Source organism: Poecilia mexicana, unplaced genomic scaffold (assembly GCF_051168715.1).
Source record: "Poecilia mexicana isolate PSO_F unplaced genomic scaffold, ASM5116871v1 scaffold_15, whole genome shotgun sequence".
In the NCBI taxonomy this organism is placed as follows: Eukaryota; Metazoa; Chordata; class Actinopteri; order Cyprinodontiformes; family Poeciliidae; genus Poecilia; species Poecilia mexicana.
In genome coordinates, this window is record NW_028263384.1 from 26,141,175 (window position 1) to 26,168,673 (window position 27,499).

The window sequence follows — 27,499 nt, forward strand, 5'->3', positions numbered from 1 at the left end:
TATATAACATAAAGTCTATAAGGTGCATCTGGAAACTGGAGGGAAAAGGGTGGAATCAAAAAATATTCAAACATTTCCAATGCCTCTGCTGCCCCCTAGTGGATTGACAAGAAATAGTTTTGTCCTTTTTAAAAACTAAAGCAGACATAGTGCCTTGCTCAATATGTTTTTAGCAAAAAACTTTAATATATTTTATTGGGATTTTATGTGAAAGACCAACAAAGTAGTGTATAATTGTGACTGGGAAGGAAAATGACACACAGTCTACAAAATATTTTACCAATAAATACGTAAAACGATGGAGGATGTGTAATCAGACTCCTGATTACTCCAATGGTTCTATATTTGGCAGAAAACTCCAACTAACTTACAGTATAAATCCATCTGTTCAGTGAAGGCCTCAGAGGTTTGTTAGAAAATATTTATTGAGAAGTTTAAGTAAAGTAAGGTTGTAAAATTATATTTCACATTTTGAATATCTGTCATTTTCAATTCATCACACAGAAATTAAAGAGCGTTTCATTACCGAATACAAACTTAAAGATGGTGGTCCAGCTAAAGTGAAACAGTGGAGATTATTATTCAGAGAAGCAGCCAAGAGGTCGATTGTAACTCTGGAGGAACTGGATGGAAGAATCTGTTGACAGAACAAAAACCTGGCTTTTGTGGAAGAGTGGCAAGAAAACCATTGTTCGAAGAAATAGCTAAATTTGTTAGAGGCAGCAAAAGAGGTTGATCTTTCAGTAGGACAAACATGCAGAAAGAGATTCAGTGTAACGAGAAAGATCAGAGCAGAATCGTGTTAGAATGTCCCAGTCAAAGTTCAGATGTAATTTAAATCCAACAAGGAGCCTGTGCCGAGAAACTCTCCATTCACCATCAATACATACTGTGAATGGTTGGTTTCTGCAAAGTATCCAGTAAGGCGCCTGAATAAAAATGCAAGACCCATTTTTAAGAATAATAATTTCACTTTACAGTATTTTGTGTTTGTTTAAATTGTATATATAATCCATTGAAGTTTGTAATTGTGACATGGAAAAATGTAAACGCAGTGCAGTAAATACTTTTGCTCACCCTCAACAGTGAATTTCAAATACTTTTTTTTTAATTTATTTAATTAATTTATTTATTTTGAACAAACAATAAAAAGTAAAATCAGAAAATAATAATCAGGAGACAAAAACTCATGCCAACTGAAATCTTCCCGCACCAGATAAACCCTTAAAGTTCCCCCACATTAAATGATGCTTGAACCTCATGTTCTCATCTTTGGACGTTTAATTATTTACATATTAATATCAACAACAGCAATTTTGGTCTTTGAGGCACCCAGTCCATAAATACACACTTTGTGAAGTACAATAAGTGAATCCAGTCAGAAGCTGCAGTAATAAATCAGAGCTAATAGTTTCTGCGTGCTGTAAATCTGTTATGGATTACATTCTGAACTGAACAGCCATGTGGATGTTTTCCTCTTTGGATCCACTGGAGCAAGGCCTGAGACTGATCCTGGTTCTCCTATGGCAGTGTAGCACGTGCTTATCCCCAGGAGGGAAGGTCTGCAGGGGCCACAGCAAATCAGCCCACCGCTCTCTAACACCCCCCCCCCCCCCCCTTCACACACACACACACACACACACACACACACACACACACACACGTCTTCAGTGTGTCCGCTCAGACTGCGACGAGGAGGAAATTCACAGTCTGCTTGACCTGAAACCAGAACAGGCATCTCGGTGACAGAGAGCCACACGCAGCAGGCTGGTCCCTCTGTGCTCACAGGAAAGAGGCCAGAGCAGTTAAACTGGGATCGCTCTGTACATTCGCGCGCTGAGGACGCGTAGCGCTGGCTCACACAAACACACGTGCAGGCACAGCGACGCAGGAAGTGGATCAGCAACAGTGCAGGTATCCTTTACTTCCTCTCCTGGCTGCCACTGTCTGCTGATGAAAGGGAATACCCTGATCTGTGCGGACCCCAGCCCAGCTGGCCTTGTGAGCAGCAGCTCATAAAAGGCCATTTCCTTCATAATCACAGCAGCCTTCCTCTAATCTCTCAAAGGATGGTGGCCATTAGACTGCGGAGGGCCTTGTTGTTGCAGGGGGCGTCTATGGCATCTCTATCACCTCATGGCTCACCATTTAACTACAATAAAAACACAGAGAAACATGTTTTGGAACCGTGAAATCCCAAGTTTGGGTTTTTGTCTCTCCCTGGCTCCTTTGTGACTGGTAGGCTTAATGTTGTCTCCTGCTTGAGCTTGTCTCTCATCGCCTCATTGTTTAGATGCTAAATCCTCAAGAGAATCTTTAAGCAGAAGCCATTTGTCATTAAACATTAAAACATATACATCCATAGCAAGGCTGAATGTACTTTAAGCTTTGTCAACATCTGATCTTTCAGCTGCGTCGGTTTTGGCTTGTTGACTCAGCAGTGTGGATTTCCTGCTATATGAGGCGTTCACTGTGTCAGGTAAGCCTCCTGCTCCAAGATAGTTTGGAGATTTCCACTGATGTGATGCATGTCGGTCTAAAAGAAACATGAATGTCTCTCTCACAATGCAACGCGAATCAGAGCCATCCGTCATCTTACTGTGGTGCACATCCCGATTGTTCTCTGAGGACCATTTGCTGATGAGCTTCAGTTTCTGCAGGAGCTGCAAAAGCCTGGCACTACAAAAAAACCCTTCTACTCCAGCCAACACATGACGTCTTATAAACATCTCCAAATCCCTCTTGATCTTGTCTTTGTATGTTTTGAGTTTTCAGGTTCTGTGAGGCTGTGATGATTGATTTTAGAGTATTGAAGTGTTTTCTTTAATATTAATTTTGGTTTACTTACTAGCTGGTGGAAATGTGATGTTTTTACAGTTATTCATAAACAGTTTAGCACTAATATCCCTTCTTAAGAAAAACACCCACTTTGATAATAGCTTGAACAGTGCTCCAGACAGATATGTACAGAGGAGAAGAAAAAGCAAATGAGGTGGATTAGCAGTGCTTACCAACAACTGATGGTGTCATCCAGGACATGTGGGAAATATAATCTGTGCTGCCCAGAAATCGAGCTGTTAGCATGTCATAACAGTCATGTATGACAGTCATGGGACTGGTGTATAGCAACAGCATCTTTAGTCAGAGGCCTCTTCAGATTCACTGCAAGACTGACTGTTACTAGAGAACCTAGAGATATAAGCTTGCCAAACCATTCTTAAAGTGGGATGTATGTCGCAAAAGTCAGGGGTAAATATTTTTTCATAGCAGAAAGACAGTCAGTGTTCATCCTGGAGACACATACATTTTTCTTTTTATTTCTTTTCTCATCACATCCTCATCTTATCTCATGTAAAAGAACATGATGTGATTTTTGTTGCACAGGAAACCAGTAAACAAGGGTTTTTTTTATTTTTTATTTTTTTTGCATCACAGTCATACCTTTTGGCACAACAGTTTAAATACGTAGCTATTTGTGGAATTAATTTAGTTTCATTTCTTTCATTTAGTTCATTACTTTTCGTAACTTAAAAGAATAAAAAATATAAATCCTGAGAAGTATTAGAGCAGGAAAAGTACTCGTTTTTACGAAAGAAGTAGTTTTCTTTTAGTTTTCTGGGCTTATTTTCATCTCTTAATAGCCCAGAATAAATGAACTGCTATTATCCTGATATAGAGATATATTTTTCTTATGTCATGAAATCAAGTGAAGTCATTATTTCTTGGAAAGTGAGAGTGGAGCCACAATAGGTGCCCCTATGCTCCCGACACAATGCTCCCTTTACTTCTTGCACAGCAGATAAAAGATTATCTCAACACACACACGGCCAGGACACAAAAAAGGTAGGAGTTTCTAAAATAATGATCCTGTCTGGCAGCTATTACCAGTCGTTTATCATTCGTTAATGTACCATAGATCCTGTTGTTCAGTAGGCCCGTATCCACACTTAATGCTGTTTTAAAATGGGAGCATTGTGGCGTTGTGGTTAAGTAAGAGCATGGTCTGCTGAACACTCTGACATTCATCTAAATGAGTTCACATAAAGCTGGGGGCCTAAACGCTTCCAACATAAACATCACCTGGAGCCCCCAGCGTGGGCCCCAGCACCACTTCAACAGCCAACCGGAGCCTCAAGACTTTCGGGTAAACAGGAAGCTTGAACCAATAGCAGAAAGGGAAACTACGTCTTGCCAATGGAAGGAGTGACTGGCTGTGAATTTCAGATGAAACAGGGAACTCTGGGCCCCTGTGATGCAAAGCGATAGCCCAAGATGTGGGCGGTGAGACGTTTTACAGCAGTGAGGAACTCGTATGACCTTCAGCAGTTCCGCTTTCTGTTTGGCAGACTGGAATTTAGAAAAATGACAGTTTCAGCATCAGATCAGCGAAGAATGAATTAATTTCCACCACTTTTTAACACAAGTTAAAAAGATACGAGTGAAACAAAAGCACTACCTGGGGCAGGGCCGCCAAAAACTACTCAAAACTCCTCTAGAGAGGTATTAGGGGAACAAAGTGATTGCATAGCAACAAAGTAAAGATCTGAGAGGAAACCCTGAGTGAGGATTAGGAGACAAACTGCTGAACAACCCATAAAATGAAGATAAACAGCTGGGTTTTCTGTAAGTTCTGCGAGCAGGTTCGGACCTGCCCAGCCTGGATTCAGCGAGGAGGGAAAGACGCTCATGGAAACATGATGACCTGCTACCAGCATGCTCTACACACACTGCAGTGTGTGCTTCATCACAAAGATTATCTGACATAGTATCTGTCAAAAACATCTAAACGTTTTTAGATGTACGCTAAAACGTCCCACATTTATGGTTTGTGAAAACTGGTAAATGGGAATTCTGTTGGCTTTCTTATTGACACTTCTATAAGAAATAACTTCCATATCACATGATGAACATGTCATGTCCAGGTCCTCCCACCTGAGCTGTGGCTTTAGAAGCTAATCTTCTCGGATTAATACCATCTTTGCCCAGGTCTTGGCTGACTTGCTGTGACGCCAAACTCCAGTTCAATGGTTTCCACAATCCTGTTTCTTCACTGATGTCATCACAGATCAACTGATTAAACTGAGGTCAAGTTGAATCCACTTACACATAGTTTTGAGTGCATGTATGTGTAAGGGGGCCATGCAGGATATTGATGTCAGGTTGGGGAGAAAGCTCAAGATTTTCCTCTTCTAGGAACATTTCAGCTGATTTTCAAACTTCCAAGTTTATTTTTCATGAAAGCATCAGAGGGGAAAAAAAGAATAAAAGGTCATCATACTTTATTCTTTATTCAACCCAACTGCTAATTACATATTTTTTTCTGAAAATGTTCAAGATCTGTTGCACTACTGTCAAAAAAAATAATAGAAGTGCTTGGAAAATGTACTTTGGAAATGAAATGGAAAATATTTACTGTTGTACCAGTGGTTTATAACATAAAAAGCCCAATAATATTTACTGGTGTCTGCTGCTGATTTTCAGCCTGTGCATGAAACAGACCAGAGCCCTTTAAGTGCTTCTCACAGCTTTGGGTCTCAGGACCTGCCTGCTTTTATTCCAGTTTCAGAAGGGGCCAAGCAGCAGATGGAAACAAGCCTTCAAGGAAATCAATGGAGGAGGTGCAGCGAAGGCATAAGTCTGCCAGGTTGCATTTAGGTGCAAAAAAAAAAAAAAAAAAGTAGAAAAGAAGCAGTAAGTTGGAAAAGGGAGCTATAAAGTCAGGTCAGCTGGATCGGAGTCGCTGTTTTAGGTAGCAGGGTGGCTGTAGGAGAAAGGCCCTGCATGCATACAGATGATCTGGCTGTAACAGCTCTCCGGCAGTTATTCATCAAGCCATTAAAAGGAGCACAAACAAGTCATTTGGGAGCCCTGTGTGTTCCAGACAGTTTTTCTTCTCTTTGTGTCAAGATTTTTTTTTTCTTTACTGGGGGGGCAAGGAAGAGAAGGAGAATACAGATCGAAGAATAAATCCGAGGCGATGAAAAGGGAGAAAACGGTTAGACCTGGGCAGCGAGCTGAGGCCAGCTGTTGGTCTGCCTCCCGAGCAGAAAAGAAGTTAATTAACTGCGGAAGTGGCTCACGCTGGGACTAATTCACTTCAAGGACAGGCTGATAAATGAGCGAACATTAAAATTCAGCCTACCTGGGTTGGAATTCCCAGAGTATCAGCCTTTCTGGTATTATCACAAAGTGCTGGAGGTGTTTAGCTTTATTTTAAGAGACAAGAGTGCCCTCTTGTGTTAACATTCATGTAAGCGAGTGAGAAGAAAAAAAACAAAAACAAACCTTGAAGACATTTTTTATTACCATTCATATACACATATATTCTTTATCTTGCCATGAAGCGTCAGAATCACGATTTTAACAATAGACAAAGAAAAAAAGATAAACATTATGGATTTTCTTCTTAGAAAATATACAGTTAAAGACATGTCTACGTGCCAGGATTTTCAACAGTATAATTTCATTGTACATATAAAGAAAAGCAGCAGAATGTTGTTAAACATTTCGTCAAAAGGAAAAGAAGACCACGATGCCCTCACACAGAGTTAGATACACTACAGCTAATCGCTGAGCAGTCAGTGGACGTGGGTTACCATAGCAACACTGTTCCAGTTTTTTACAGTAGCACGGATTACATGAAACACCACTGGTGTGTTTATGAAACACATCAACACTAAAAGTAAGAATCTGTTCTTTTTTTCTTTTTTAAATCACAAACACTATAAAATCTTTGCAACATTACGCTGATGGTTTGGATCTTCAGGATATGTTTAGCATGTAAAGAACCAGGCGGGACAGCGAAGAACGGGTGGCAGTGCAAAAGTATTCCCACCTCTTATACTTTTTTATTGTTGTTGTATTATAACCACAAACTTTAATCTGTTTTATTGGGATTTCATACGATAGATTAGCATATAAATAGTGCATAATTGTGTGGAAGGCAAAAATATTTGCACAAATCAGAACCAGTCAACTTCAGAAATCACTTGTGAGGCAGGAAACTCACACTGCACATCACCCTGAACACACCTACCCCACAGTGAAATCTGGTGGTGGCAGCATCATGCTGTGGGAAACTGATCACAGATGACTGAGTCGAATAAATAAGGAGAAAACCTATTAGAGTCTTCACCAAGCTTTGGACTAGGGTGGAAGTTCAGCGTCTAGCTGGCGATCACTAACAAGTCATGTGTCAAAATGGTCCTGTCAAAGTCCAGAGGTAAATCTGTATGAAAGACTTGAAAACAGATGTCCACAGATATTCTCTTCTGATTTGAGTTTGAGCATTTTAGATAAGAAAACTGTGCAGGATATCTTTACTCAGGATATGCACAGCTGCACAATCATGTGCTACTTTGTTACTCTGTCATGTATAATCCCAATAAACTGCAATTAATTTTGCGGTTGTAAGATGACAAAAGTTTAAAAGGTCTAAGTGGAATGAATGAATGAATGCAAGGGATTATTTCAGAAAGCAGCACAGACTGGTTAAACGTTTCAGAGGTCTGATTAACAGCTTGATAGCTCTGTTTGTAGCAAACGTCATTACCGTAACATCAAAAACACAGATGGCAAACTGTTGCAAGTGTCCATAGAAACAGCCGAAAGGATGCTAAAAGATAACTGGAATGGATTAAGATACATCATGTGTCTAAGTCACGTCATCACTGTGGTGACAGTTCTCATATCAAACTGACAAATCAGGAAAAGTCAGGAGGTTTTGGTGAGTGACTCAAAGAACAAGTTGCTTTTGTGTATTTGTGCATAATCACATGGCCAGTTAAAGCAAGTTCTCCAATCAAATTATAAAGTCTTAGGTGTGAAATTAAAAGTGCAATTCATGAATCAAGAAAGTCACCCATGGGGCACCGCTACAACACACTTTCAAAAGGACAGAGATCATTTTTTTCAGTGACACCCATAGAGCTACAGTAGTACTCTGACATCACCAAAACGTCACGGAAAGTAACCATTTGTAAAACAAACATTCAGAGATTTAAATGGAAGCAACATGGAGTGACAAAGAGGTGATGGGGACACAAAGTGTTTCTTCTTGGGCCGTTACATGCATTTACACATGAACACACACGCACACACACACACACAGACCGATTACATCACCTCAACCTCATCACAGCCACAGGTAGCTTCCAGTAAAAACCTCACAAGGAATAAACACCTCGCATCTCCTCTCAGAGACGCAGAGGTGATGAGCATGAATCTCCCGGATGCCGATCCAGAGTTCATTCATAATGATCGAGTTCTGACAGACACCCGCTCACTCTGTGCTCTCCAGTCCCACTTCCACCTCGTCTTCGCCAAGTACGGCTTCGGGAACGCCACCTTCCCCCTGGAAGAGCTCCTCCATCAGCTGCTCTCCGGCGCTGCCGGCCCGCGACGCCCACAGAGCGGCGCCCTCCCGCAGGCCCAGCGAACGCAGCAGCCGTGCATAGTCCAGAAACGCAGCCTCGATGAGTTTATGTGCAGCGACGGGTTAAGGAGGACACAGCACTACGTGCAAACACTCAAGGAAATTCTAAGGTGGCGTTTCAATATGTATAAACTGGCCTAAAATATGCCTGTGCAAAACAAAAAGCGACCTAAGCATCATTGAGACCCAATGAGTGCTGTAGTGAGATTTCAAAAAAAGGATATTGGAAGAGTCGTTGGCCTCCATTACCCCAGATTTCAAACAAGCCTCAATGAAGAGGGCGGCGCGATCAAAGTACCTCATACTGCCAAGGCAGGTGGAAAAGAAAAGAAAAGAAAGACACAGAAGGAGGTTAGAACATTAGCCATAAACCAATGCTTCATGTGTGATTATGAAGCATTCATCAACTCTTGCTCAGAAACCTGAGCAAGAGCTGTGGGGAAGGCAGAGTGGTACCAGCATTAGATTGATCAAAGGTACAGGGCAAGTCGCATCCTCAATACACAAATTTAGAGATTTTGATTTTAAAATCACAAGATGAAAATAAATCCAATTATAAAAAGCCTGAAAACCTATTTTTCAAAACTGAATCAAGCTCGTTTATCAAATATTATATAAAAAGGTTTTAAATAATATTCTTACCACATGTAATTCGTTTAAATAACTACAAATAGATAGTTATTTAAATCAATTCTCTCACCTGTGCAGCATCTCTCCCACTTTGTAAAAGCAGCCCAGGGACAGCAGCACCAGGATGGCTTTGGATTTCTGGTTGACCTGAGGGGAGCACAGGTGCTCTGCCCAGCGCTTCAGCACGTCGGAGCCTTCTGCTGGGTTCAGGCGCACCTGGAAACCCAGAGATTCACACCGTCAGACAACAGGCAAATGTAGTGGGTCTTCTTCCGTCGACCCACTACATCAGCCTCCGATCCCAGAACTGCTGAGTTACCTTAGCGAGCCACACCGCTCGGTTCCACTCCCCGTAGGTCTGCAGGTAGCGGCAGGCGTCCGCCGCCTTGTCAATCAGACACAACAACTGGACTCCCTCTGCAACAAAGTCAAAACAGTCCACAGATATGTGTTAAGAAGAGACAAACCGCTGAGACTCACACTTTCTGCATTTGGCTCATTTAAACTGACAAAGCAGATAACAGGTTGTGATAATTACCTGCCAGTTTGCCATTAGCAATCATATTGGTGGCCACTAGCTTGATTGTAGACTGTGAAGGGCCCGAGGAGGTGATGGTGGTCACTAGGCAGGCTTTGAGTGAATCGCAGTAGTAGCTGGGGTTATCTGCACTCGTCTCCAGCAGTAACTGCACCGCCCGGTCGGTCTGAGAGACACAATAAGACGACACCTGAGGCAGGCAAGCACTGGGAACTGTGAGCGGTAACAATTTTAATCTGGTGTACACACTCGGGAAGGTCATGCTGGGTTGTGGACAGGCCTCTCTGCGCCAGATTATGATCCATTTACAATTAATCTGAGTGTATGCAGGGTTGAGAAGTGGAACGCTGTTCTTTAAAGCTGGATTAAAACAAAACGGATCAGGCCTCACGTTGCAAACTATGTGAGAATTTAGAATCTAGATTCAGAAACTTTGCAATAGGAATCCTTAATGGCTCTCACACAAAAATGAAGTCTGAGAACCGCTGGTTTAGGTGATGGGATGGTGTTGTACCTACCTGACCCAGCAGGAGGAGCTGGTCAGCACATTTCTTGGTGTGTTCATAACTGGACCTCTTCACCTCCTGCAAGTGAACTCGATCCAGCTGGAACTTCTGTTGAGTGAATCAGGTGGAGAAGATGACTTCCAAATATTAATGTTAAAACATTTATGAGTCGGAGAAATGTGACGAAATGAGTCATGAACTGAGTGAGACAACAGAGGAAACTACAGCACTTTGCAGAAAAACATAAGTCTGTAACATTTTAACATTTTGCTACTTCATAATCACAAACTTTATTGTCTTTCAGCTGGATTTGGGATCTTTTCTCAGTGGAAGATGAAGAAACAAGTAAAACTACCTGACGTGCCTCTCTTTCTACTGACCTGGAAGTAAGAACTCTCGCACAAAATGTCGTGGCAAATGTCCAGGTGGTTCTGAGACGGCGGCTGGGTTTCTTCACTCCCCCCTTCAGAGGTCACGCTTAGCTGACGAGCCTGGGCAAACAGCTGCAGGTAGTGGGACGCCACTGTCCAGAAGTTAAGGTCGGACTCATCCCCGAACAACCTAGAGTCAACCACAACATGTCAGACACGTTCAGGAGAGGAAAATCTCTCTGAAGGATTCTTCTGTTTTACAAGGAACTTTATTTTCTTAGTAATATGCTCACTAATGATTTGAGCTCCTATAACTTTTAACTTTCTTTAACTTATTCGTCCTTTAGCATCATTTAACATAGTGCAATCTGAAGATTAACAAAGACTTTACAAAGAAGGAGAACCCACCGTGACACCAGGAGGCAGCGCTGCAGAAGACTCAGCTCCGAGTCCTGAAGCACGCTCTTCATATCGCTGAAAAACCACACACACATTCAGCAGAACCAGAGAGGCTGTTTTTATCTTCCAGACCACAGAGTACACGCTGCTTTTGCGGCTGCAGCTTAGAACTAATTTAACCTGAAAGGCAAAACTTCATTTACCAAAAAAACTTCCTGCAGTACATATTGATAGAAAGACACAAACATGTGAATCTGAGTATTTGAATTCTAACTTTCAGGCTACAGGTCCAAGTGTTAAAACTCTCATTGGCATGAATGTCACGTCAATGTTTGTCCTTTCTGTATGCATTGTTTGTTTTTGGTGCCTGATGTTAAACTTTTTTTATGGCTTTTCTATAATCGTACATACTTAAATGTGCACACACACACACATACACAACGATTACATAACTGTCTCCTAGCAATTTATAGAGGAAAAACAAACTGTTTTGTTGCCAAAAATAAGTTTCTGGCCGGATTCTGTGTGGATATCTGAATAGTCGTCTTGGCAGGACTGACCGCTAAATAAAGTCCAGTCCAGTCAGAATTAGTCCAGAAACTTGTTGACCTTGATAAAGCACATCCATCCAAATGTTAGGGAGGCTGTATGTATATTTTTAAGTCAAGTTCATCACCCCAGTTCTTGTTCTTAAAAACCATTTAGGTCACTTTTTGCATAACCAGTCGACCCAAAAAAACAAACCAATAAAAGCACAAAATTATGGACATATAGTGTTTGCAACTTTGAGCCAAGAGTTAAATAGTCTAGTATGTTAGCAATTGTACGAGCCTTTAAAATCCACCAAAAGGACACATGAAACTTACTTTGACAGCGAGTTGAGCTGCTCCTGGATCAGGCCTTTAATCTCCACTTTTTCATTGTAATCTCTAAAGTGGGGAGATCAAAGAAAGGAAAATGGCTATCTTGGTGTTTTCCTGAGGTTAAATGTTGCATAATCAGAATGAACGGAAACCTGACAGTGGAGTCGATTACAATCAAAGACTACTAGATATGCTGAGGTCAAGTAGTTCCCTGATTCATCTGTGAATAATAAAACTGAAACGTAATGATGCACTCAGCACTTAGGAAACTGCCAAAGGGGAAAAAGGACTTTATGCTGACATGTAAGCTTTTTTTAATGATCAGATTAAATTCTAAGAAAATTTCTTCTTCATCCGATTTATATTTTCCTTTTTATTTGGATGAAAATGCTACCATTACAGCTGGAGAATAATTCCAACAAACTAAAGACGGTGTCAAGTGTGGAGCATTAAAATGGAGGACAATACCAATTTAAAACAAAGTTGAACCAAAACAAGAAGAAATAATTTTCTTCTCTGAGTTTACATCAGTGGTTTCCAAACGTTTTACCATGAGGGCCCAAAACCTTCTACTTGAAAGTTATTGGTGGATCCACAATAATTATATTTTTCTACATAAAAAAAATTAAACTTCACTTCTTGTGCTTGTTCTGCTATTATCTGCTCAATAATAAACTAAATGGCTACATTAAGTAGCTACATGTCTTGCACAACTGTTATTACACGACTTTCTTTTTGGTGTCTTCCACCCATGTTTGTTTTTGTGTAAGAGTGGATGTTTGCGCTGCGGAAACCTAAGAAATACTTTGTGTTGCGCCTAACAATTTATTTGAAGATTTCATTTCTTCCTAAAACATAAAAGTAGTGTCTATTTGCATATTGCTAGTGATTGCAGTCAAAATTGCTTTATTATAGAATCATGGGTTGCAGATGATGATGATGATGATGATGATTTTGTTTATTTATTTTTTGTGTATTCAGCCACAGAGACTTACACCTGAGTGATGTCCATAGTGAAGGTCCCTGACCAGGGCTGCAGGAGAAGGAAAGCCTTAAGAGTGAGGGCAGCCCGGGGTAGCAGCAGGGAAGGACACCACACCGGGTCTGTGAGAAAAAGGAAGGAGATGTTAATCCATTAACACACCAGAATGTGACACAGTGTGAAGTGCAGCTGGGTCCTGTATGACCAAATCCTCCTTTTAAACATTTCAACTTCACTTCTTCCCTTAGCGTTTGCCTTCCTCACCAGTCAGGTCCTGCTCATCCATGCGGTAACTGGCCGACTTCATGGCCATCTCCAACACTCGGACGCAGCCGTCGTCCGAAGCCAACACAACTTTATCTGATGTGCACCAGTCGATGTCGAGGATGCGGTAGTTCACATTGCGTCCAAACCTCATACTGCTGACCATTTGGACCTTAAAAGAATTAGAAACACAAATATTAAATGCATTTTTAATTCATTAAGAATACATTAAAATGTTATTTATTTAACCACTTTCACATTTGTAGCTTTTTTGTTTTTTTTTGCTTAATAAAATAAATTATCATTTGAAAATTGATTTTTGACACCAGTAAGAAGGGCAAATACTTTTCGGAAACTGAATCTATATGGTCCAAAGTTAATAATCAAGCAGTTAATCCCAATGTTGTTTCAGCTGTACTGTGATAAGTGTAAACAGGGCCTTACCTCTTTGGTGTCCCAGACTTCTGCTCCGTCTGTGTACATGACCAGCAGCTTTTGGTTCCCCTTACCAGGAGCGAAGCGGATCTTCTTGACCCAACCCCGATGTGTCGGTATCCCTCTGAGGAAAACCAGTTTCACATATTGAACTGGTCCTGCTACTTCTTTAAACATAAATGTCTAGCCAAAAAAATAAAGAAATCGACAAGGAGAAAGACGTCGTATGCCACTTCTTGTACAAAACGTATTGTACAAAAAGTCTGTCCTGTTCAAGAAATGTCTTAAAAGTCGGCAAAAGTGTTTCATTTGAAAGATGATAATAGAGAATTTATAAGCAGAGTTATCTGCACTGGTAACATGCTTGGACAGCCAGGGAGCCAGAAAGGATTCATTCCTCACAATGGAAAACATGAGATGCAGAGTGAAACTGTCATTTACTTCCAAACATCCGGGACTTTTTTCTTTGTTGTTTTACCTGGACAGTCGAGCTTTAAGGTCCCAGAAGTTAAGATTGCCATCCACATCTCCAAGCACCAGGGTGTCGCCTTTCCAGGCAATGCAGGCGATGCTGCCCATGCTACCCTGCATGGAAGGAAGCGCAAAGGTTTACCCAGAGCTTCAAGATGCATATCTCAAAAATTGAATAAGCAACGATAACAAAACCCATGAAAGATGTTAGACCAGAAGTTAGTTTTAGAATCCTAGCTGCTTTTCTTTCAGGATTCTTATTTAGTTTTCATAAACGAAGCATTAAGAAAAAGTAGCTTTTAAATGTCCAGCGCACAGTCAAGTGTGTCACATCACAAAGACAAAGTAACTATTAAAAGATATGGCAAGAGAGCACACAACACAAGCAGTGAGAGAAGCAGAAGACTTATTGATAGCGGCTGGAAAAACTTGTAGTAACGATCAGATATGAAGCGTGGAAGAGACCTGGAGTGATAACTAAAAAATGTTACGACTCACGTCAGGAGGGATCCGTGCTCCGTCTTTCACCGTGTTGCCCTCCACAGTGATGTGGTAGACCTGGCCATCGGTGTCTGTGAACACAAAGTGTTCCCTGGCAGAGATGGCCTGGCTGGTCTCTGATTTGCTCTCAGCATCTTGCAGGAGACTGTAGGGGAGTAAGGATGAAATAAAGCTGTGATTTTGTGGTTAAAAAAAAAAAAAAAAAAACTTTTTGGTACTGCAGTCCAGAAATCAAGAGTAATCATTTATAATCATATGTCTTAAGCATAAACACACTACATGTCTATTTTTGCGCTTCCCTCTTTGCCTGCACTCAATATCCACACCATCCATAGTGAAGGTCTAATCTAATAATAAATTAGATTATTGAAAAGCCCATTAACTTCAAGAATTTTATCACTATGTGATACATTATAGATCAATTACACAACAATAGTTGCTTGAAAGCTTTTATTTCTGTTAAATATAATGATGTTCCACTTACAGGTAATGAAAACATACTATTTAAAATAAAATATCACATCAGACCAATGAAAAAAAGACTTATTTTAAAAACAAAAATGTATCCTTCATAAAAAACGTATGTTTAATACCTGCTTAAATGTTATCTTCAAAAGGTACGTTGAATCTGACAAACGAGACTCATCGGGATTCATATTCTCATTTACTGCATACGAGTGTTTACATGTTTAAACAAAATCAATTTGCACTTATCATTACGCTAGCATCCTGGCTGTGGCTTCAATTTAATATCATTGATTTCTTCTGCAGAGTGTTCTAACCACGGAAAAATCAGGAACAAATTGATGAACTTTCAACTCTCACCTGATGACTGAGGACTCAACACTGCTCTGCTCTGCGTCCGACACGGTCTGCCTGGCCATGGCCTCCCTTGCTGCCATCTGCTTTTTCTTGAGGCTCTTCAGGTTGTGGGAGGGAGACCATTCCTGTTAAAATACACACCATCAGGTCTCAAGTCTCTAATAACACTATCAAACGTATGCCGTCTTGTACGCCTAACGCTGTGCTGCTGCAGGGTTTAAATTCATATAAAGTTGTTTTTTTTTTTACTTCTCTTGAATCGGAATTTTTAATCATTTTCTTTTTCGTAACATCTCTTCAAACTAGCAGTGATTGTTTTCACAACTGAATTGCTGTAAATTATGTTTTGGTAATATAAATAATAATGAGATGAAATATTGTTTTTAATAAGAGGAAGAAAATGGATTGATGGAAGGATGAATTCAGGTTTTAATTTTAAAACATGAAAAAAGAAAGAAAGGAAGCATCTACAATACTTAAAACTAAGACATCATTTCAGTTATGTTGTAATGTTACTTTAACACAAAAACTGTCGGAATAAGAAAAGGATCCAGATTTCACTAATATGCAAAACTGTGGTACCAGCGCAGTGACAGTGGGGAAGCTCTTGGCCATTTCTCGAAGAAGTGTCCCTGTCCTGATGTCCCACAGCTCCAAGGGTTTGTCTCTGAACACCACCACCAGGTACTGCCTGAGGACGACAAACACACATGTACATCTCTGACCTCAAATGACAGACATTTAAAAACTCCTACTGGTTGACCTAGTTTTTCGAAAAGCAATTATGCTTCATAATGTTGCTGAAGCTCACTAAGGGCTCTCTTCTGGTCCACCAAAGCAGTCCAATCACATGTTTACACTTCAATGCTCAGAATACTTTGAATTATTTTCTTTAAATCCTTTTCAGGCAGATTTATGGTTGTGCTTTAGATTACGATCGTCTTACACAACCTGACTTTAGCAGAGTTTTGACCATTCAACAGGCAACTCCACACTTTTCTCTATAAGACTTTATTAAACCTGAAGTTTAAGATGCACTAATTATTTCTTGCTTTTCAACAAAAACCTCTTAGTCAGCCAGATTTTCCTCTTTATACTAAGACATTCTAATGTATGTGTATTAGCTAGTTATTTGTTTAGTTTCAATTGGGAGGAGGTCAACACTTACTTGAGATGAGACACTTTAATCATTTCGATGGGCGGCTCATCGTTCCCTCGCTCACCTCTGAATGCAAAGCATCGGCCTAAAACACACAGGCAGAAAGAGAGAAGACAGATAATGAGATTAAGAGTGTGTGCTAAAGAGGAGCTACTGAGGAAAGAACAATGTTTCCTCATACATCTAAAACAATTGAGTCATCTAATTTTCCTGATAAAAAAGCTTTTTCTGCTATTTCTCTTGCTGAAGTTGCAAGGGAAACGAGTGCAATTTAATCTGCAACTTGCTGTGATTCTTACTCCGCTTCGGCAACTTTTCACCCATAAAAGACAAAATTATTGAAAACATCAAGATGGCCTTCTCAGCAAAATAAGAACGTCATTCAGGGGTGCGCTACTAAATTTCTTGATTTGATTCTGCAAAAGACAATTTAGAAAGCAGCTTGTTTAAATGGTAAAGTTGAAGATTTTCCTGAGGTGCATTACCTGGTTGCCTGAGGATTATAATAGGTGCACAAAAAACTGAAAAAATTTGCTAGATCTATAGTACTTACTTAATAAATTCAAATATCTTTTTTTCCTAAGTATTTCAAGTAAAAAAAAAGAAAGAAAAAAAAAAGAATCACTACATAGTAATACTATTCATTATTTTAATTTTGAGTAATGATTATGACATACAGCTTTTTGCAACCCAGAGATCAACTTAGAATATAGAAATGTCATTTTCTAAAAGGTATGCCTATCTGCTGTATAGCACGGAGGGATGTTGCTCGCTAGACCTCGTAACACACGGACAGAAAGAGAGACAGAAGCTTGACGGTTTACGCTTGTAAAGTTGTGATGTTCACATGAAAGAAACATTGCCATAGCAACTCCCTTGTAAACTCTTATTATTAATCCAAACACTGAACCGGTGAGATTTAAAGAATCCACTTCAATATCTACTCATGCAGCTTTATTACACACCACGAATGGAAATAAGAAGACAAAGATTTGAGTTATTATTAATTTTATTTTAAATTTAGAATAAAGAAATCAAAGGTGGAAATGCAAGGCTTAGCTACACACTGTGTGTTGCTTACCAGTAGGAAGGTCAACATGCTGCAGCTCGTTTCGCACCAGGCCCATGTTGTTGGGGGAAGAAGTGGCAAAAGATAGAAAGCTGGTCAGACTCACCCATTCGAGCCCCCTGTGGGAGAAAAGCCATCATGTAAAGACAGTTTGCTTCATCAGCGCTTCTTTGAGCAGGTGGAGCGTAGCGCTAGCTGATATTAGCTTAGCATAATCTGCTTTCCTTTCTAATAAGAAGTGCATCTGAATCAACTCTTCTGTATTTTCTCAGGGACTCATTTCTGTTCAGTTAGTCTCATGGTGAACCTGGTTCCACTTCAAGTTTCCTGATAAAAGAGAGAGGTTGCGTTGCCCAGGCAACACCTGTATGCTCAGGATGAGTAATTGCTGCAAAGTCAACGACTCAACACAATTTACTGTATGTAGATTAACTATCTTATTTTTACTAACTTAACTAAAAGATCAGGATTTCAGGATTTAATTATAAGTTATCGGTTCTGAATTCATTTGTCATGTAAAGTCTTTTGAGATGACCTGCATTGCAAAATGGTGCGATACAAATAAACCAAATAGAGCAAAATTGAAAATGTAAAATAACTTCATGTGCTTTTTCACCACTGGCTTGCGGTGGTGGGACTCTGGATAAAAAATGAAAAGTTTTTACCTGACTTCACAAGAGTGTACACTGAGTTCTTTGTGCAGAAGACCACTGGTCAGGTTGTACACCAGTACAGACCCATTGCTGGTGCCTGAGATCAGGAAACAGAAAAGAGCAGCACATAAGAAACATGACTGACAAAGAAAAGTCACAGAGTTTCTTATTGTCACGACATCTAGATGCATGTCTTGACTGTTTTAGGCTCCCTGAGATTGGTGCAGGGTGATCTGTTGCAGGAAACAACACATTAACTTCACCGATCAACAAACCCAACCTGCTTAAACTCCCATGTGACATCTGATCCAACGAGAAACTCCAGCAAGGTTTAATAGTCTCTTTTTTCTTGTCTCTGGCAGAGCTGTACTTCATCTAAAAGAAGTACAGCTCTTGTGTTTGTGGATGTGTGTCTGACATAGGGTTGTAACGATTCTTAAAATTTGAGGACCTTGATTTGTAAAGTTCCTCGAGGCAAATTATCTGCCTCGAGTCTTCGTTAAATTATGTTTTGCCATTTAGCATGTTGTGTTCCGCTAAGATGCTCATTTGATTTGCACAACAATCTCACTTCCGCTAATGAGACGTTGATGAATGGACAGAAAGAAGCGCCGCCAAGGAGGAGACAAGAAGTTTAAATCAAAAAAGTTTTGATTAGGACGGCATGTTAAGCAATGAAGTGTTTCCCTATTTAAAAAACGGAATAAATTGGCTTCCTACTATCAATTTTCTCTTTCATATTTTTCTAGCTTAAGTAGCTACTACAGAACAGGACAAATTTTTATTTGATGACTCAATTAATCATAAGAATAATTAATAAATTACTGAAATAACTGTTCACCACAGGCCTCGTCTTGATGCTTTCCTACCCACCTGCCGCCAGAAGAGGCTGATAGTGGCTGATGTTCTTGGTGGTGAGAGGTGGACACATGCGGATGGCAAACGGAGGAAGCGGCAGACCAGACAGGAGGCCGGTGAGCAGGAACTTCAGCTGGACCTCCTGCTGGTTAGAAGACGGAGGAGGAGCCTCACCAGCAATCAGCGTCTGACCTGGATAAATTATACAGAAGCCATTTCTTTTTTTAAAAAAGCTGAATTTTTTGTACATCCTGCATTTGTATTCTCTTCTTTTTTTTTTAACCACAATAGACAAAAAGTGAAAGCTACATGCTATAGACAGAGAAAATTTGGAAGAAAAACTGTGATTTCTTAAGTTTTATTGTTTTTTTCCCCGTAAAAGTCAAGAACAAATAAAGTTTATTAATTACAACAGTGGTTTTCTATCCTGGCTCAATCCACTGTCCTTCATGTTTTAGATGGGTCTCTGCACCGGCACACGATTCAGATTGAATTAACTCCCCATCATACCATTAAATGTTTGTTGACAATTTAAATTCCATCTAATTGGCTTCTATCAAAAAATAAAACTGGTTTCCTTATGTAATGAAAATAAAGCAATCAAAACAGACAATGAAGCTTTAATGACCGTTATCAACATCATATAAAATACTGGATGCAATGTAAATAAAAATAGCAGCAGAGCTAGTAGTTTATAATGAAAAATAACTGTAAATTTGCTAAATTTCCACTAGTTTTAAATAAAAGTACTTCAAATTACTAAAAGCATTCTTCAGCAGTGTGAACAGTGACATTTCTGCTTTAAACATCAAACTGCCTCTGGTTTGACATATCAGATGGTGATGGTGGTGTTGTGTATGCTCTTACTGATCATGCTGTTGAGAGACAGATCCTGGATTCTTTTCTGGTTTGGACCCAAAGGAGCTCCACAAAACGACACGGGGGAGTAGAGAGGCGACAAACCAGAACTGAGGAGGAAGAACATCAATCAAAAATGATTTTGTTTGTCTTTCTGCCAAATGAACAATATTTGTTTTTATTAGTCTGCTGATCCACTGAGCAAGAACAAAAGGTCAAAGATGAAAAATATTTGGTTAATACAACCCCAGCCCAGAAAGAGAAACAAAATTATACACAGAGTTCCCACAGTGGAAAGAAGAGTTCATTAACCATAGTAAGACTCTGCAATTCCCCACTGCAAAGACTTGACAACAACATTTTAGATTATTTATGTTAAAATAGAATGACCTCTTAATATACCAATCAAACATAAATTATTCTGTAAAAAATAGTTCCAGCTTTTGCCTACCTTGGATTGACAACCGACCGCCCAGTGTGCGCTTTCAGCTCCCACAGCATGACTCTTCCATCGCTGACCATGAGGGCAGCTTTGTTCTCGTTCACAGGGCAAATAACCATCCGGTACGGCCGGACCGTCTTAGTGACTCTTATGGCATCGCACTGGGAGCGCAGGTCATAAACAAGCTCCTGGACACTCTGTTCTGGGTCTGTTGAAGGAAGAAAATGAACATTTTGGAAGAAATTATGAGAAGGAGATTTAAGCAGAAAGATGTCCAAGATGGAGAATGGCTTAGCATCCAGGAACAGTGGATCAAAGACACACAAGAAGTACATACAAAGGTTAATTTCAATGCAGTATTAGCTGGAGCAAGAATGCATGGAAGATATCCGAGTAGAAAATGACTGATGCGAACGTTGTGTGAGAAATTAGGTGTTGAAGTTCCCGTTTCCATACCTGCTGCTTCCTCTTGTGCAGATGTTGAGCGGCACACCCGCAGCGTGATGCAACCGTTCTCATGCAGACAGTAGAGGGCGTCGCGCTGAGCGCAGGGAATTACCTGAGGAAGAAAAAAATGGTTTTCTGATCAAGTTTAATTAAATAGTAGAACAATGTGTAATTTGTCCATTCAAACACAAACAAACTAAAATGCAAAACATGTAAATAGTACATGAAATATGAATTAAGCCCTCCTATGAATTTTATACCATTTTAGAAAACATTTCAAGAATTTTCCTAAAGTCGCTGACATGTTCTAAATATTTGAATACGACACATTTAACTTGTTGGGTTTTATTATTTTAATGTTCCACAAATCATAACAACATAACACTGAAGTCAACATCCAATTTGGTAAATGTAAATAATTATTTTACCATTCTTTTGAATCTGGCTCAACTTAAATCAACTCAATGTCTGCAATAATAATAAAACATCCTACCCTTATTATTGTAGCTTATTTCAAGTATCACTTGTAATCTGTGATGCCCTTACTTTCTTTGTGAAATAATTATTTACTTGCACACCAGATCGTAGATGAAGAACCACAGATCCAATTTAAAACCCAAAATTAAGCAAGTAAGGCTTAAAGTTGAGAAATATTTTTATGGGTTTTTGTCTATGGGGTTTGTCATTAAATAAAAAACTGATGTGGCAAATCAAACATAAAAAAATGACTGTAGTGCCAACACTAGAACATAATAAAACTGCCACACAGAATACGTAGCGATGAAGGAAACTCGAGAGAGCGCAGCATTCCTGTGAAATCTCATGTTGATCCATAGAGATCATTTTGTCAAACTTTTCAGGGTTAGCGTATGCAGTCCCTCACCTGGGTAAAGGGGACCCCCGAGCGCTCAATGGCCACCACGCCCACAGTCTGGCTGAGCTCCAGGTCCAGGATTAAAATCTCTCTGGGATAAAGCAGCAGCATGTGGTTCCTTTTGGACGGCAGGTAGGAGAGCTGCAGACAGTCGTTCAGCGTCACCGCCTCTGCACTGCAACATCGCACCGCAGGAAGGAAATAAGGTTAATTATTACCCTGACTTTTCCATCCATGCACTGGAAGACTTGACAATGACATAGAAAATTAAAATTACTGGAAAGGCATTGTATAACCTTTGAACATTTCTTTTTGCATTTTATCACACTAAAATCTCAAACTTTAATGTATTTTCGGGGATTTTAGGTCCAGGTGCTGTATTAATGCACATTCCTCTACTTAAGGAAAGGATTTAAACCTGGTTGATCAGTTTACTAAATTAACTTTACGATGTTTTCTCATAATTCATTCTCTTTTAAAGTCACCGTTACCATGGACGCGTGCCCATGAGCAGTGCTGACAAGTAGTCTCACTGGGAAACACCAGGTTAACTGAAGGCCAGGGGAGAAACTTACGTGGGTTTTTCATTGGTGATGAGCACTTTGACTTTATTAAGGGCTTTCTTGGCACCCGTGGGTGCAGGAGCAGCAGCAGGTGCAGGCTTGGTGTGTGCTGGGCTTGCATGAGGACTGGCAATGTACACCTTTTTCCCAGCACTGCTGGGTGGTTTGGAATAGGAAAAATCTGTGATGAAAACGATTCCTTCGCTGGTCAGCACTGCCGAGAAAGAAACAAAATATAAATGATTTAAAATACATGATGTTCGTACTAATCCAAATCTGTTGGAATCAAGTCTTCCTGTAAGTTTGCATCTGACACTTTTTGAAATGTCAAATATTTGTCAGTCGTACTTTTTCCATAAAAACATGGCAAAAAAAAAAAAAAAAAAGAAATTTTACCAGCAGTTTCATAGTTAAAAGTATGACTGAAGACAATGTTGTTGTTGCACAACAGCCTTATGAAGAAGATGTTCAGGGTTGTCTATAATTTTTTGAATTTCACCAAGAATCCTTCTTTGTACCAAGGCAGCCTTCTTTATCAAGTTGAGGAGCCTTTTATGTCCCTTTCTCTGATGTTGCTACCCCAACAGATGTTAGCAGAAGACAACAAACTTACACCTTCTTGCTACAAACACGGAAGAATCTAAGTTTCCTCAACAAGTACAGTTTGTTCTATCCTTTCTTGTAGATGGTTTTACTACTGCAACTCCAGTCCTGAAGTGAACTAAAAACAATGCCATTATTTGACCTACATGCCATGTTGGACGGATCAAAAGGGTCGAAGGAAAAGGAGAGGATATTCTCAGCGTAGCTCTTCTTCCACAGCTTGGTTCCTGTGTCTCCATTCCACAGAACGATGTAGTTAGGAGGATGAACGGCTAACAGCAGGTCACGGGACGCATCCTGATTCCACAACCACTCCAAATCTGACACAGAAAAACCGCGAGGACAAAGAATTGAAGAGCAGCAGGAAAACAAACAGTGCTTCGGAGAATACAAACAATAGAACAAAAGTTTGAGGGCTCTCATGTGGTGGATGGTAAATGGCTGAGTCAGAGCTTCATGATCAGTTACTTCAAGATCCTCACCCTGAATAGGTTTGGAATGCTCCTGGATCTCACAGTGAGCTGTCCCACTGACCACGTCCCACACTATGATCTTCCCAGATGCGTCTCCTGAGGCGAGCCGCAGACAGTAGGGAGAGCTCAAATTGTGGTAGTAATTTTCTCTTGACCATTTCACCTACAAGCACAACACAGAGATTTTGACTCAAATACTTAAACACTTGCAACATGTTGAGGAAATAAGTTAATGCTTGATTTAAAAAAAAAAAAAAAAATCACAATGCTGCAATTTTTCCCTTAAAAAAGGAGAATCGCAAATCACTCAAGTTCTTGTTTAAATTATAACTTATCAGTTTGTATTTCATTTTGACTTTATACTGCATCTAAATGTTTTAAAATTAACAACTCAACTCATTTAACTTAGGAAAACTCACCTTGACAACATTTGCTTTGTGCCTCTCAAGGACCTGGATGGTCTGAGCAGTCTTTGGATCCATTATAAGAATACTTGAGTGACATCCTTGTGCTATTAGCCCCTGCCATCCCCTGTAAGATATGGAAAATAAACAGAATGGATGGAAAAAATAAATAAAAACAACAAAGTTTAGGTGTATAAAGACAGGTAAACCATATGTGACTTTACAGTTATTTGATGGAAGAAGATCACATATATACAATAAATGACTATAAAAGACCTAACATACAGTGTTTTCACAGCTGGCTTGAAAATGTTTGAACATGTTCTATAGTTTTATTTCAGCCATGTCTGCATTATAGTTAACTACTTTCAAGGTTATGTTAATAAAAACATTAGTTGTTTTTATTTTATTTTAATTGACTTCAATATTTAAAAAGTCAAGGTGCATATCATATCAATAAAGGTTGTTTAAAGTACAATCATGCAAATAACAATGTTAGTCAATATTAAAATATGTTTCTTTTTATTTGTCTTTCTTATGCAAAGTTCTTCTGGTTCAGTGTGTTTGATTTTGTTCTCTGTCGTCACAGTCGGGGCAGATGCCATGTCATACTAAACCTAGTTTCTCTGTTACCACATATTTGGTCAAAAAGATTACTGTAAAAATCGTCAACTCAATGGAATCAGCTGTGATCCCTTAGATAGCATTTTAGCAGCTAGCATGACAAGTGACTTTCACTGTTGTATTTAATAAGGGTTTAATTGGACTTCATACAAAAACAGTAAATCTGGATATATCATTGGATCGGATCTGATGGGACTGCAATTCACTGCACTGACATGAACTGAGATTGTGTCATATTGAATTCTACAAACAGATATGAACTGGACTGGAATGGTGGGAAAATGCTTATAGTGAGAATTAAATAAGTGTATTTAATTGAATTTGTTTAGGTTCTATGAAATAATGGTAAAATCAGTGTCCAAAATGTTTTACCATTTCATTTCCAAAATATAAAGCAGTGCATTTGTTGTAAACAGCATAAGCTGAATAAATTAACACAACGATGTCAGGTTTGACAACAACGAAGAAAAATCCCATAAGGTAGGATTCGGTCCAAGCAAACCTAACGTCACATGACACAACAATGTCCTGCAAGGTTGCTTGTTGACACAATTCCGCATTGCCCGCACGCCATGACACTGGGAGTTTTTCGACAGTAAAACCACCAATTTAGTCAAATAGTTTCAATAAAAAATAACGATTTCATCTGACAGCCGCAATGTCATTAGCGACTGAATTAAATAGCAACACAGCAATTATGCTAACGGCGGAAGTGCAGCACTCACCAGTCTACGGCTGTTTTGTTCTGCAAATTAAGCGTGCCAGTCAGCGTCCGAGCAGCGAGTTTGATGTTGACAGTGTAAGGAATCATTGTCAGCTATAAACCTTGATGCTACATTAACATTTATTAACTACAAGCTGCGAAAATTACTTCGCTTATGGATGTTCGGCTATGGTCTGAATTCTACAAGGAAGTGAATAGGAATTCCATAAACACAACCGTGCAGCAACAAATTCCACCGCAGTAGGGTTCCGCAGATGACGTTCTGAAACGTCACAAAATAATTAAAACTGATGTAAAACTAATTTATCTCAGTTTTTCAAAGGAAACACGGCATCCACTTTGGACTGATAATTTTCTAAACTATTTCAACAAACAAACTATTTTATCCACAATTGAACAGTACATGGGAACTGATAAGCAGCTATATTTTGCACAACATTTTTGGAGACATTTTCCTTGAAGGAAAATGTTACAATTTAATGGACTAACAATCCAAAATAATGTGTTCTCTGTGTCATTGCAAAAGACAAACATGTGAAACTGGATATAGAATGAGAATTATATTGCTTTCATCACATAAATTCAAGAATATACATTTTCGATACCAAGTGTGACTGGACACTTTCCAAAAATGTACACTTTTTTCACAGATTATTTATTCAAAGGTCTGGGTGATCATCAGTATGTTTTTGTTGTGGGTCTTCATTTTTTAGTTAAGTGACAGATACATTTTAAGTATTATTTTGTGTCAGCAGTGGAACTGACCAAGGCTCTCTCCATGGTTGTCATTTTTTTCCAGTCTTATCATTGAATCTTGACCCGAGGCTACCAAGATCTTTAGATTTTGTTTTCTGTTCTTTTGTGGCCTTTTGTTGTTAATGTGCTCTTGGCTAATTTTGGCAGACTGACCACTCCTGGAATGGTTCAGCACTGTTTGTCATCTCCATTTGTGAATAGTTGTTCTCACTGTGTTTTACTTTGTCTTGAAAGTAAAACACAGTGCATGATGTGTTACTTTCTGAGATCTTTCAGCCCACTTAATGTTTCCAGACTTTTAAGATTTGGATCTGGAATAAAATCTTATCAGCTGTGTAAATGGATGATAAGTACTTTACTGACAAAGTAGTGATTATTTGAAAAACTTATTTAAGAATTTTGTTTATTTTCAAATAAAAATGCTCATAAAAATACTTCACATGCAAGCAAACAAAAAAAACCCAGCAAAACTAACAGTTTTTACTATTTCCAGCTGCTAGAGTTTTTCCCCTCATAAAAAAAATTAATTAATTAAAACAACTCTTGTATTGACACAGGCAGTCTCTGGAGTTTAACTGAGCAGCTGCAATCGCCAACACTCAAATGAGTCCATCAGGGAGGCTCCGACACAAACGCATCTTATTAGCTGCTCCAGATTGGCCATCCTGCAGCCCAGATGTATATGACCCTTTTGCGCCCCCTAAATGCAGAGATATTGTGATTAAAGCATGATTGGCACACTGCTTATTAATTATAATCTAGGACACATATGCACGGTGGTGGGCAGAGGGCAGGCAGCAGTGTGTGCCAGGCCGATGTCACACGGAGGCTAATTCAGGCTGACACGCCATCAAAGCATAGTCACACACACACATATGCTGCAGCATTCCCCCGACACATGGACGTCACCTATAGGCAACAGAGAGAGGAGGTGAGGACAGAATGTTGCTCCCATGAAGGCTCCACAGCACTGCAACATAAAACTAACATCTAATGAAAACCAAAAAGGTGCAACTTTATGCACAGTATTTGAATATCTGCATATTTAATTTCTATATGCAAAGATTTGCCGCCATAAGTGTGCAGCTCTACATTACAATATCATTAGGTGACGATCAACCCATTCCAGCGCTGATTTGATGCATTGAACAACTAAATGCACCCGTTGTCCTTAATTTTCTACAGCTGAATAGAAACAAAACTGAAGTTATCAATCAATAGTCAGCACACAGCTTAAGTTATTACAGTGAGAAACTGCTGAAAATAGGTCTGAGTCCATCACTACAGAAATAATTCAAACTTCTATTTTTTTCTGAACAAAAGAAAAATTGGCCGACTTTGTATGCGACGATTTCTTCTTTTGGTAACATTTGAAAGTTACGAACGACTGTGGGCAGAGTGGAAAAAAGCTGCTTAATACCTTTCCCCATCTGACTTGCACCATGATGAAGAGACAATCTGCTTCATTCATTTCACTTGCAGAGGTCATAACATAAGGCCTGATCAGTGTGTGTTGATATCAACCCATATATCTATCTATCTATCTATCTATCTATCTATCTATCTATCTATCTATCTATCTATCTATCTATCTATCTATCTATCTATCTATCTATCTATCTATCTATCTATCTATCTATCTATCTATCTATATATATAATATATATATATATATATATATATATATATATATATATATATATATATATTTTTTTTTTTTTTTTTACACAATCACAACATAAAAATAGGTGTGAGGACAGACAGGAATAAAAAGGA

The 27,499-nt window shown here is 39.3% G+C and overlaps 1 protein-coding gene across 1 annotated transcript; it reads right to left on the bottom strand.

The window, feature by feature from the left end:
- Positions 1 to 6,282: 6,282 nt before the first annotated feature.
- Positions 6,283 to 25,178, bottom strand: wdr11 (WD repeat domain 11). Its single transcript, XM_014988684.2, has 29 exons — positions 24,969 to 25,178; positions 23,635 to 23,746; positions 23,225 to 23,378; positions 22,889 to 23,062; positions 22,152 to 22,353; positions 21,586 to 21,751; positions 20,712 to 20,814; positions 20,265 to 20,463; positions 19,823 to 19,923; positions 18,971 to 19,147; positions 18,110 to 18,194; positions 17,457 to 17,563; positions 16,385 to 16,460; positions 15,799 to 15,907; positions 15,220 to 15,341; positions 14,392 to 14,539; positions 13,901 to 14,007; positions 13,432 to 13,546; positions 12,988 to 13,159; positions 12,737 to 12,845; positions 11,745 to 11,807; positions 10,888 to 10,953; positions 10,489 to 10,669; positions 10,121 to 10,216; positions 9,603 to 9,768; positions 9,384 to 9,481; positions 9,135 to 9,280; positions 8,659 to 8,738; positions 6,283 to 8,484 (listed from the first exon to the last, which is right to left on the bottom strand). The coding sequence occupies exons 1-29, from the start codon at positions 25,052 to 25,054 to the stop codon at positions 8,282 to 8,284; spliced, it is 3,723 nt and encodes a 1,240-aa protein (XP_014844170.1). The 5' UTR covers positions 25,055 to 25,178; the 3' UTR covers positions 6,283 to 8,281.
- Between the last annotated feature and the right edge of the window lie 2,321 nt (positions 25,179 to 27,499).